The sequence below is a fragment of the Morus notabilis genome, unplaced genomic scaffold (genome assembly GCF_000414095.1).
Source record: "Morus notabilis unplaced genomic scaffold, ASM41409v2 Scaffold9, whole genome shotgun sequence".
NCBI lineage: Eukaryota > Viridiplantae > Streptophyta > Magnoliopsida > Rosales > Moraceae > Morus > Morus notabilis.
Window position 1 is genome coordinate 201,155 of NW_010356504.1, and position 13,913 is coordinate 215,067.

General features: G+C 32.3%; 1 protein-coding gene across 1 annotated transcript; it reads left to right on the top strand.

The window, feature by feature from the left end:
- The first annotated feature begins 1,637 nt into the window (after nt 1-1,637).
- LOC112090330 (titin-like) lies at nt 1,638-5,363 on the top strand. Its single transcript, XM_024161444.1, has one exon. It carries the CDS (start codon nt 1,638-1,640, stop codon nt 5,361-5,363), a length of 3,726 nt encoding a protein of 1,241 aa, XP_024017212.1.
- Nucleotides 5,364-13,913: the final 8,550 nt, after the last annotated feature.

Below are 13,913 nucleotides of genomic sequence, written 5' to 3' on the forward strand. Positions count from 1 at the left end.
CGCTCCAAAGGTCCCTTCATCCAATTTCATCTATAATCCTAACGGATTTGTTACATGACATATTATTAAAAATTTAAAATTAAAATATAATAAAGAAGAAATAAACAAAACAAAAAAACTTGAATTTAATAAAAAAGTAATATAAAAAAAAAACCTTATCAATCACGCCCAAACCCAAGAAGCCATCCTATTTTATCTTGTAACCAAACGCTCCCCAATGCCCACCCACCCCCTCCTCTCCCTTAATGACAACAAGCAGTTGGGAGAATGAAGTTGGAAATGGGAGTTTCTTAAAATATATATATATTTCATAAGTTTTTTTTAATCTTTAGTTTATAAATTTTTTTAATTAAGTTTTGCAGTAATTAATTCTTTTTTTTTTCAACTTAATGGATTTTTAATATTTTAATATGAGCACCGCATCATTCAATTTTCTTAGAAAAAAATGTTAAGATCACTTAAAATGTCACTCTCTTTCTCACTCCCCGTGTTCTCTTTTTGACCTGTGGCTTCATATTTTCAAAACAATGAAACTTTTATTGCAGACCATTTTATAACAATTTATTACAAATCTGCCATTCATACATTTTACAGCATTACCATTGTACTATTTTTAAGTTTTTACTCCTACTTTTTTTTTTTTTTTTACGTGTATGCCTAATATTTGTTTTCCTTGAAAAGTCCAAAATATTATTTCTTTCCTTTAGTCAAACGTAAAACAATCAAATAATGTCATCAACAAACAAAAGCCTAAATGATATTTAAATAATATTTATTGTATTTTTATTAAGCAAAAATAAATTTTCTTCCAAAAAAGTTATTGTAACGAAAAGCTATTAACATAAAGAAGAGTAAAATGTCAGAGCTAGTCTTTTACCGTCTAATATGTTTGATCTAAAATATGTGGAGGATTCGACCCAAAGAAAAAACATGGAGGAAGAAGCTACTTTAATATGTTTAGAGTGTGTTTGAATGTGATTTGGGCTACAATGATTCTTTTTTTTTTTTTTTTCTTTTTAATAGTCTTTGTTATATGGAAAGCCAGAAGATGAAATAGTTCTCTGCTTTTTTCTGCTTTAAATATTTAACATAGCAAGAGAGTCGCTACCAAAGAAATAAAAAATCCTACAAAAGTTGCGTGTAAAAACACATTCCTTACTAGTTATCTCTAGGTTCTTTTCTCTCTTTCTATTCGTGAATAGTTATAGCTAGTTTCTCGTTGTTTACACTATTAGGTAATGGCAGATTTGCAATTAAACAATACAAGTATGGTTTACAATTAAACTTTACTTTTATGGAGAAGTGTGAAGTCAAATGGGTAACCCCAACATTTATTTTTTGTTAAGAATATAGACGAAAGTAGATTGAAGATGTATTTTAAACCATTTTCTGTATATCGAGTGGTCTTTTGAATGGTTTTAAAACTTGTGGGGCGTTTCGAAACTAGATCCATAAAACTGGGAGAATTTATGAAAATAGTCCAAGTACTCAATCTATAAACTCTTAAAACATTTTACAATTACTCAATTGAGAAACTTAAATTTCAAATTTTATGTGACTTTTTGTTCTAAGGTTTCAAGAAAGACCAGATGAGAGTACAATTTTTAGAATCTGGATTTATAAAGATCAATGGAGAAATGCCAATCAATGGGGACAAACATGTTCGATTTGAGCAGAAATTTAAGGTTCCAGACAACTTAGACACAAATGGCATCAAAGCAAAATTTAATGGTAAAATTCTCATCATAACCATTCCAAAGTACAAGGCAGAAAAGAAGGAAGAGCCCGAACTGGATGGCATGAAGGACCAAGGTGTTGCTCCAAAAGACGAGGAGATAGAGAAAGAACATGAACCCATTGGCAAAAAAGATCAAGGAGAAGAGAAAAAACCTGAACCTACAGACATAAAGGATCAAGATGATATGCCAAAGGACAAGAAAGAAGAGAAGAAAGAGCCTGAACCTGTTGGCATAAAGGATGAAAAGCCAGAAGAGAAGAAAGAACCTGAACCTGTTGGCATAAAGGATGAAAAGCCAGAAGAGAAGAAAGAACCTGAACCTACAGACATAAAGGATCAAGATGATATGCCAAAGGACAAGAAAGAAGAGAAGAAAGAGCCTGAACCTGTTGGCATAAAGGATGAAAAGCCAGAAGAGAAGAAAGAACCTGAACCTGTTGGCATAAAGGATGAAAAGCCAGAAGAGAAGAAAGAACCTGAACCTACAGGCATAAAGGATGAAAAGCCAATGCCAAAGGACAAGAAAGAAGAGAAGAAAGAGCCTGAACCTGTTGGCATAAAGGATCAAAAGCCAGAAGAGAAGAAAGAACCTGAACCTACAGACATAAAGGATCAAGATGATATGCCAAAGGACAAGAAGGAAGAGAAGAAAGAACCTGAATCTGTTGGCATAAAGGATCAAAAGCCAGAAAAGAAGAAAGAACCTGAACCTACAGACATAAAGGATCAAGATGATATGCCAAAGGACAAGAAGGAAGAGAAGAAAGAGCCTGAACCTGTTGGCATAAAGGATCAAAAGCCAGAAGAGAAGAAAGAGCCTGAACCTGTTGGCATAAAGGATCAAAAGCCAAAAGAGAAGAAAGAACCTGAACCTGTTGGCATAAAAGATCAAAAGCCAGAAGAGAAGAAAGAACCTGAACCTACAGACATAAAGGATCAAGATGATATGCCAAAGGACAAGAAGGAAGAGAAGAAAGAGCCTGAACCTGTTGGCATAAAGGATCAAAAGCCAGAAGAGAAGAAAGAACCTGAACCTGTTGGCGTAAAGGATGAAAAGCCAGAAGAGAAGAAAGAACCTGAACTTACAGACATAAAGGATCAAGATGATATGCCAAAGGACAAGAAGGAAGAGAAGAAAGAGCCTGAACCTGTTGGCATAAAGGATCAAAAGCCAGAAGAGAAGAAAGAGCCTGAACCTGTTGGCATAAAGGATCAAAAGCCAGAAGAGAAGAAAGAACCTGAACCTGTTGGCATAAAGGATCAAAAGCCAGAAGAGAAGAAAGAACCTGAACCTACAGACATAAAGGATCAAGATGATACGCCAAAGGACAAGAAAAAAGAGAAGAAAGAGCCTGAACCTGTTGGCATAAAGGATCAAAAGCCAGACGAGAATAAAGAACCTGAACCTGTTGGCATAAAGGATCAACAACCAGAAGAGAAGAAAGAACCTGAACCTACAGACATAAAGGATCAAGATGATATGCCAAAGGACAAGAAGGAAGAGAAGAAAGAGCCTGAACCTGTTGGCATAAAGGATCAACAACCAGAAGAGAAGAAAGAACCTGAACCTACAGACATAAAGGATCAAGATGATATGCCAAAGGACAAGAAGGAAGAGAAGAAAGAGCCTGAACCTGTTGGCATAAAGGATCAACAACCAGAAGAGAAGAAAGAACCTGAACCTGTTGGCATAAAGGATCAAAAGCCAGAAGAGAAGAAAGAATCTGAACTTACTGACATAAAGGACCAAAGTGTTGTACTAAAGCAAAATGAGGAAGAGAAGAAACAACCCATACTTGCAGACATAAAGGATCAAGGCGCTGTTAGAACACGTAAGGAAGAAGAGAAAAAAGAACATGAACTGATTGACATGAAAGATCAAGTAGTTACTCCTGAACCTGTCGGCATAAAGGATAAAAAGGCAGAAGAAAAGAAAGAACCTGAACCTGCTGACATAAACGACCAAAGTGTTATTTCAGAGCACAAGGAAGAAGAGAAGAAAGAACTCGTACCTGCTGACATAAAGGATCAAGGTGACCTAATTCCAACAGACAAGGCAGAGGAGAAGAACGGTCCTGAACCTGTTGGCATAAAGGATCAAAAGCCAGAAGAAAAGAAAGGACCCGAACCTACTGGCATAAAGGACCAAGGTGACCTTATTCCAACAGACAAGGCAGCGGAGAAGAACGGTCCTGAACCTGTTGGCATAAAGGATCAAAAGCCAGAAGAAAAGAAAGGACCCGAACCTACTGGCATAAAGGACCAAGGTGACATTATTCCAACAGACAAGGCAGAGGAGAAGAAAAGTCCTGAACCTGTCGGCATAAAGGATAAAAAGGTAGAAGAAAAGAAAGAACCTGAACCTGCTGACATAAACGACCAGAGTGTTATTTCAGAGCACAAAGAGGAAGAGAAGAAAGAACTTGTACCTGCTGACATAAAGGATCAAGGTGACCTTATTCCAACAGACAAGGTAGAGGAGAAGAAAGGTCCTGAACTTGTTGGCATAAAGGATCAAAAGCCAGAAGAAAAGAAAGGACCCGAACTTGCTGGCATAAAGGACCAAAGTGACATTATTCCAACAGACAAGGCAGAGGAGAAGAAAGGTCCTGAACTAGTCGACATAAAGGATCAAAAGCCAGAAGAAAAGAAAGAACCTGAACCTGCTGACATAAACGACCAGGGTGTTATTTCAGAGCACAAGGAGGAAGAGAAGAAAGAACTTGTACCTGCTGACATAAAGGATCAAGGTGTTGTTCCAGAGCATAAGGAAGAAGAGAAAAGAGAACCCAAACTCACTGAACTGAAAGATCAAGGTGTTATTCCAAAAGAAATGGAGGTTGAGAAGAAGGAACCTAAACCTGATGGCATAAAAGATCAAAAGCCGAAAGAGAAGAAAGAACCTAAACCTGCTGGCATAAAGGATCAAGATGGTCTAACAGACAAGGTGGAGAAAAAGAAAGAACTTGAACCTATTGGCAAAAAGGATCAAGAGCTGAAAGAAAAGAAAGAACCTGAACCTGCTGACATAAAGGACCAAGGTGTAGTTCCAAAGCACAAGGATGAAGAGAAGAAAACACCTGAACCCGATGGCATAAAAGATCAAGGTGTTGTTCTACAGTATAAGGAGGAAGAAAAGAAAGATCAACTTGAACCTACTAGCATGAAGGATCAAGGTGTTGCTTCAATGCATAAAGAAGAAGAGAAGAAAGAACCCGAACCTCCTGGCATAAAGGATCAAGGACGTGTTATTCTAATACACATGGTAGAAAAGGAGAAAGAACATAAACCGGCTAGCGTCAAGGATCAAAGTGTGAATGGTACCACAGAAGAGCATATACATGAAACATCAAATGATAACAAAGTGAAAAAGAAAGACGATAGTGTACATGCTAATGACCTCCACGTCTGTGAAAGTGAGAAGGAAGAAGGAAGTTATAGAACTCCTCCTATAAGTTCCTCTGAAGATTCCATGAGTAGATCAGAAAGTGAGCCTAGTTATCTAAGAACTGGAATAGACATATTGAGCAAAAACAAAGAGATTATATTAGCAACCATGTTAGCAGTCTCATTAGGGGTGTTTGTAACTCGTAAAATTCGAGGTAGAGAAAAGAAGGCTCCCTAATCTTTGTAATGTTGCTTTTAGCTTCTCATATCCTCATGTTATGTAACTCATTCCAGAATTCTAGCTCATGTTAAGTAACTTATACCACATAATATAATACACATGGAATGAATATATTTACCTAGCTGATTCAAAGGATAAAGCTTATGTAAGATTTTCATGCATGTTAACAGATATGTTAATTTCTTAATCTATTTCAACCTGCAGTAAGCATGAAATCTTCAAGAGACTCTTTGAACGTCTTAACTTTTTTTTTTTTTTGTTACAATAGATTCAGGGAAACCATCTCCTTAGTCTTAATCTAAAGTAAAATAAGTTTATGATCATAAAAGCATGCACAACTTATGTTTTTCCTGCTAGAAACCTAACAAAATGAATGTTGGCTTTGTTAGTCTTAATCTTAAGTAAAATAAGTTTCTGATCATAAAAGCATGCACATAAACTTATGTTTTTCCTGCTAGAAACCTAACAAAATGAATGTTGGCTTTGTGGACTCCGATACAAATTTTCACATCAAATTTGAAAATAGAGTTGGAAGAACCTTTATGTCAGCAGATAAACATCCAATACATTACTCAACTATTCCAATTGATGATCGTTGTGAGATATGAATGAACAAACATAAAAAAGTACCAAATTATTTGATGAGGAGAAATGTCAGAACTATTTATTAAGCTAGTACCTCTGTATTTGCGATATGATATGCCAGTTTCTTTCCTTTCAGTCTAAAAAAAAAAATAGTCAAATAAGAAAAACATAAAATCTAAAAGAAAACATTGTTTTATAATAATTTTAGATTGAAAGTGCAAAATCATTATTTTGTGTCAACAAGAAGGCATTATATATATTTATGTGTGTGTGTGTGTGTGTGTGTGTGTGTGTGTGTATAATAGGAACGAGACAACTTTCTTTTAATAATGGTGCTTCAATAGAATTTTATCCCCAAAAAAAAACAAAAGAAAAAGTTGCTTCAAGAGCGAGCTTCACTCAATATAGAAGTGCTTGGAATATCAAATGTAACCAAGATTATTTTACTATCCATGTATTAACTTGTGATATTCAAAAATTAATATTACATAACTAGATAGATATGTGTGTGTGTGTGTGTGTGTGTGTGTGTGTTGGGTTGAATGGAGTTGATAAAGTTCATAAATTAGTGAAGCATAATTCACAACTACACCAATCATTCTTATTTGTCAATAAGAATGAAGGGAAAATAACCTTTATTGACCAGTTCAATCTAAATTAATATGATTCAGTGTGATATTGAATCTCATTCGCATAATTTTCTTTATTTACAAACCCCTCTAAGCTGATCATTTGCAACTTAAGGAAGAAATAGTTCATGACTTATGTAAGCTTAAGAAATAGTTGAAGCCCATTTGCTAAGAATGAAGAAAGTGGAAGAAAGTTTAAGGACTAAACATACCAATTACTCAAAAGAAAAATTTAAGGTATAATAGTCCAAATTAATTACCCTAAAAAATATATACACACACATTCTGTTTTTTTTCCCTTATCATGCCAAAATCTGTTTATACATTCTTTCAGAATATTTAAAAAAAAAAATGAAAGAAACTTAAACGCTTGTACAAAAACAGTTAGAATTTTTGGCAAGAAAACTTGGACTAGAAGCAAATTGAAGCGGCAACCGGCAGCAGAATCGGAGGTAAGGAAGGTCACAAGCAGGAGAAAAAAAAAGGTATTAACTATGGCATTTACTGCATGTAATTTAATGCATTAACACAAATAAAGGTTTAGGCCTCAACAATATAAGATTGGTGCCTCCAAAAGGAGCACCACCTTAGAACATTAAGCCACCTCACTTACTAAGATGACCTTTTGAGATGGACATAAAGTCCTTAAAAAGTTCAATTTCCAACGTGAACACAAAGAAAGCAAAGAATAATGAGCCACCTCCAAAGGGGGCGCTAATAGTTTCACCAGGGAAAGCTAGGGATAAAAAAATGTAGAAATCCACAAGGAAACCTATTTGACTTTGCACCATCTTAATTAACATGATTAGCTAGAACGGTTTATATATATACAAGCACATGACGGTTTGTTTTCATGATCATGACACAAATTAAACCATCACATCTCTGCTTGATTAAGAATTTCATTAAGGTCAATGGCAAATGTTAGAGGCTACGTTACTCAACCGGTTAACCCGGTTGTTGAAGAGATTAACCTAGTTTTGGTTGGACAGAGAACTCAGACAATCATTATCTTCTACTTCTTCCTGGTATTGATCCAAATCTTTACCATATTACTATTCTACATGGTTTTGCAATATTTAGTTTGTTATTTGGTTTTGCAATATTTAGTTTGTTATTTCCCTTGTTAATGTTATTGTATGTTCCCTTGACATGATTTTATTTTCCTCCAATGTTCAAAAGTTATCTGAAAAAAAGGGTAATGAATCTGATTTTATTCCTATAAAAAAGTAAAGAAACCAAGATAGAAATTCTTAATTTCCAACCAGTATGAAAATTTTCTCCCTGAATAGGACTATATAACCATATATAATGAAATGTTACATATAACCACGATGTAACAAAGTAATATATGCATCACATGAAACTGGTTAACAAGATCCTTATGGGGAATCCCATATGTGAGGACTAAATTCTGGAAGCAAACACAATCTTCAAAACTCTTGAAACATTCTACAATAGTCAATTGAAAAACTATGCTTTGACATTTTCTTTTTTTTATACTTTTATTACTTAATAGGTTTCAACAAGAGCCATATCAGAGTACAAGTTCTTGATTCTGGGCATATAAGGGTCATCGGTGAAAGGCTGGTAAATCAGAATAAATAAGTTCAATTCATGAAGGATTTCAAGGTTCCAGAAAACTCAAACTTAGATGACATCAAAACAGCATTTGAAACTCGAATTCTCTACGAAAGCAAGAAGGAAGAAGGAAACTATAGAACTGCTCCTATGAGTTTCTCTGAAGATTCCATGGGGAGATCAGAAAGTGAGCCGAGTTGTCTAAGTGCAATGGACATGTTGAGCAAAAACAAAGAGATTATATTGACAGCCATATTAGCATTCTCATTAGGGATATTTGTATCTCAGAAAATTCAAGGTAGAGAAAAGAAGGCTTTCTCATCTGTGTAACGTTGCTCCAAGCATATTCTATCATCAACTTATGTAATTTTTACCACATAATACAATAATATTGGAATGAATATTTTTCTAGCTAACATAAAAGATAAAGTTTATGTAGGATTTTCATGCATGTTAACAGATATCTTAATTTCTTAAACTGTTTCAACCTGTAGTAAGCATGAAATCTTCAAGACTCTTTGAACATCTTAAACTTTGGTTTGTTGCTATTCATTAGGAAAACCCTCGCCTTAGTCTTTATCTGAGGTAAAACAAATTTGCAATCATAAAAGCATGCACACAAACTTATGGTTTTGCTGCTATAACCCTAGCAAACTGGATATTGACTTTGTGGACTCCAATACAAATTTTCACATAATTTGAAAATAGAGCTATAAGAACCTTTATGCAGCAGATAAACAACGAATACATTACTCAACGGTTCCAATTGATGATCCTTGTGAGATTTGGATGAAAAAATACCAAAGTGATTATTTGAATTCCCTTATTTAATAAGGAGAAAATACCATAACACTTTATTGAGCTGGCACCTCTATATTTAAAAAAGTCAACTGGAGTATATTGTTATTCAAAATAATATCATTAAGTAAATAAGATACACTGTTATTTAGAATAAGATCATTTAAGTACTCTGAAGTAATCATTTTAAGACATTATACGACAGTTCCTTTCTTTTAATTCAAATAATATAGTTAAATAAGGAAAAAATAAAATTTAAAGAAAATATATTGTTTTATAATATTTTTTGAGGAGTTTTTCTAGTAGTCCTGAAAAACAAACTACCGAAAAGTTTCTATTTTTAACTGTCAAATTTGTAAAAAATCTGTATGTTATACATTTTTTTCAATCTAATGTATTTTTAATCAAATGTAATGGTTAGAAACAGATCCTACTAATAGAGAGGTTCTACCAGAGAAACTCCCTATTTTTAGTTTCTCAATTTTTAAATTAAAAGGTCAAAATCATCATTTTATGTCAACATGATAATCCTACTGAAAGCATTATACACACACACACATGTATATACTCTCTTTCTAAAAGTGAGAATAGTTTTCTAGGTGGGGTGTGCTCGTATTGCTGTCCCCCATTTCATTGCCCCTCAATTTTTTTTTTTTTTTTTACTTTTTTAGCTTTTTTTAACTCTTTTTTTGTTTTTTTGGCCCTTATCTTTTTTTATTGCATCTTTAATATTCAATTTTTATATATTTTTAAATATTTTTCTTTTAAACATTTTTTCTTACAGTAATTTAGAATTTTTTTTCTCATTATCCTGCTAAATTAATTTATTTTTAAAAGTATCTTTACATAAAAAAAAATATAATTTACTTCTTATAAATGTCAGTTTTAATTGCGAAACAGTTCACAAAAGATTTTTTCTTAAGTTTTTTTTGTCTTTTTTTTCCTGTCTTTTGCTTCGTATCTTTTTTCCCGCAAAGAAAAAACAAAATCAATCCATGCCTACGAAGCAATCTTTTTCACACACACACAAAAAAAAAAAAAAAAAAAAAAAAAAAAAAAAAAAAAAACCTACCTTCCAATGTCAAAACTGGTAATTAAAGTTTCTTCCTTAGATAACTACAAATTCTTACCTACACAAGATGCCGGTGGATTGCAAGCAGAGCGACAATGCAAAACCCGAAGGAGGCACCAATCAGAAATCCCTAATTTTCCTAGCAAGAATGAGAATGCAGAATAAAGGAGGGAAGAAACTCAACAACCCAGAATCTGAAATCCCAAAATCTGAAATTGGGAGAGCAATCACACTTCGAGAGAGAAGAGAGAGACCAATCAGAAATCCCTTTCCTTGCGAGACTGCAAATGCATAACGAAGAGAGAAGAACGCCCACAGCCCAAAATCTTAAATTGGGAAAGTAAGCACATACGCCCAGTTCGTTCGTGTATTTGAATTTTTAATTTTAATTAAAATTTAATATTTTTTAAAAAAATTTAATTATAATAAAAAAATTAAATAATTTTTAACTGTAAAAATTTAAAATAAAAAAAAATAAACCAAACTCAGAATGAGAAAGAGGGAGAGCGAAATTTCAAGAGAAAATTTGCGTCATCAGCCCCCCTTTTTTTCATTATTTTTAATGATTTTTAAAGACGGATTTTAAATGATTGACTATTTTTCTTATTTACAAAATTGGACAAAAGGACCGACTTCAAAAATGAATATTTAAAATCGGTCAAATGAAAAACTGGCGTAAGAAATACATATTTTACAATAGACAGGGGATATTTATTTCTTATATTTGTTTCTTTTTTATAGTGTTTTTTTTTATAAAAAAATAAACGTAAAATGAGAATGATTCTGAATTATAGTTCTGAATTTATGAACTAAACGTCCACTTAACAACCGATAATAAACATACTCAAATACAAAACTTCTGTCATTCTATTGTTCGTACCTGTGTTTTTTCACATATTTAAGATCAAATTTTTAATTAACCGCTTTTAAAATTAACCGGCTACCGTCTTCTATTGTCAGTTTTGTTATAGTAAAAAATTAATGAAATCACTTTTTAAATGCATTATTTTAAGATTTTTACTTTTTACTTTTAATTTATATTTTTTTAACTAATATAATTTTTTATTTAAAGGATATTAATCAAGTGTAAAATGGTAAAAATTTAAGACTTATGTATTTATAAGGGTATTTGTCTCTTTTTTCTCTTTTTTTTATCGTTTCTTTTTCTTCCTCATTTTTTCTCGATGATTTATATAGTAATTGTTTTAAATAAGTTATGCGCATAAAGCACATATTTTTTACTAGTGTTTATATAACATCAAATTTATATATTTAGGGGTAACTATTAACAACTCATATATATATATATATATATGAGTGTGAGTGTGACAACTTTCTTATAATAATGACTTTATCCGGGGAAAAAAAGTAGCTTCAAGAGAAAGCTTCACCCAATATAAAAGTGCTGGGAATATCAAATGTAAGCAAGATTATATCCATGTATTAACATGTGTTATATTTCTAAAACTAATTTTACATAACCTCGTATATATATATATATATATATATATATATTGGATGAATGGAGATGATTAAGTCAATAAATTAGTGAAGCGCATATTTTAGAACTGCACCAATCACTCTTATTGGTCAACAAGAATGAAGGGAAAACAACCTTCATTGACCAATTCTTGAATATTTCAATCTAAACATACAATGATTTAGTGTGATATTGACTCTCGTTCCCTCTAAGCTGATCATTTGCAACTTAGGGAAGAGATAGTTCATGACTAATGTAAGCTTGGGAAATGGTAGAATCCCATTTGCTAAGAATGAAGAAAGTGGAAGAAAGTTAAAATTCTTTGATAGTGATTCCAGGATTTGCTAATATTTTTGTGCTTCGTTCATTTCACCGATTCGAGTTTTCAGTTTTACGTTTCTACAATAAAAAACTCTCAGAAAAATATCACATCTAACTTTTTCTGCTACAGTAAAAAACTATCAGAAAATATTACATCTCAACTCGAATTAAAAACTCAAATCCGCGAAGTAAACGAGACCTTTATATGCTAACTAGCTATCGCATTCAATATCTCATCCACAAATGACCCACAAAAATGTTCCAAGTAAAACAAAGCAAGCATCAATTCAAAGGTAACTTTACCTAAATAGGATCTGATTCCACAAAGCAATCTCACCACATCAGAAAAATGGCATAAGACCACCTAATGGTGACGCAGGAAGGAGAAGCTTCTTAGACATGCGTGCCAAAAAGTTGGTGCAATATTATCCTAAACTCTTTACAACACACACACACATATCTATATAGATACATATATATATATATATATATATCCTTGTGTATAAAGTGGGATTTCCCCCTTGTAATGTTTAAAAAAGAGTGACTAATCACTTTTGTGAATGAAACTCAAACTTTTAGATTTCGTTTAGAAGTTTGGACTACAACAAGATAACATGGAGATAAATGAAAGAAAATTGTTTTCTTGCCTTTAGAAATTTAACTTGTTGCTAACGCATACATATTTTCCTTTTTTCCTTGACCCTTTTCTTTCGAATGCAACAAGGAAAATATATAGGCATGGAAAAGGCGAGAAAATGAAATGAAATGGCCATATCAATATGTTGTGGAAATAGATAGATTTCTTTCCTTACACAAGGAGCTTCAAAAAACACAATAATGCTATTCAAGATAGCTAAATTGAGAAATGGTATAGACTATAGAGCCACTTGAGTTGTGTTATTAAGGAATGGGGATGAAGAATAAAAAATCGACATTATCACTGATATTTCAGCAGAAAATTTTGTATTTTGGGAGTACTTTCATGAATATTGTTAAACGTAGTGTGAAATTTTCGTAAAATTTTCCGTAACTATATATATATATATATATAATTTTGAAAATATAAAAGTTATGTTTTTGTTTGTTTTTTTTTTTTTTTATCTGACCTCAGCGTTCCTTTTTTGTTTTTACTTTGCCGTTTTTTTTTTTTTTTTCATTCAAATACTTTACCAACTTAATTTGTGAACGTAAGTAGTGAATGTGTGCTTAATATTGATGGTATTATTATCACACTTTAGCTTATATATTTATTAAATAATGGGTATTTTGATTGAGAGTTTCATTTAAGGGTGGTTCTATTTTCATTCTCTTTTTACTCTCCACAACCTCCATCTAATTACCACTTCACGTAATATTTAAATGATTAAATTTCGTTCTACACACTCCTATTATTTTAAAATTACCCCTAATTAGGTTTTATAAAATCATTAAGAATGGTTTTACTTACACCCCTTATTTTCTATCCACACCCAACCATATCATTATTCTCCACACTCATTTCTAATTAACTCTACAGAAATTAATTATTACTTTAATATTATCTTTTATTCATATCTTTTTTTTTTGAACTATTCTTTATCTAATTAATGTATTATTATCTATATTTTTGAGTTTATTAAAGTCTCGTTGAAAATACAATATGTTAGTACGAATTTTTATTTTTTTACGTCAATTTTCATCAATTTTAATATTTTTATATGCATCACTATTTTCACCCATGATAGGAATAATAGGGATAGATGGAGAAGAATAAGAGTACCGAGTAGGAAAATAAAGTTGATGCTTTGTCGCCGAGCTTTATTTAAAATGTGGGCACTTTTTGACAAAAAGTTGAGGGTCCGGGTTTGGAGGTGGAATCATGTACGTTATTGCAGAGGCATCTCAGATATGTAATGAGCAGTGTGGTTTGTTCAAAAGCTCCCTAATATGTTCATATTGGCTCCTAACTCGTAAAGACGGTTCATGACTATTTTCAATTCTTCTTTTTAAAAAAAAAAAAAAAAAAAAAAAAATTGGTTCATGACTTCATTTTCATTTCTCTATATATTTATTTATTGGGTCATATCATCTCATTAGAGCTT

Coding starts and splice junctions, on each gene's coding strand:
- LOC112090330 (XM_024161444.1), top strand. CDS start 1,638: ATGCCAATCAATGGGGACAAACATGTTCGATTTGAGCAGAAATTTAAG.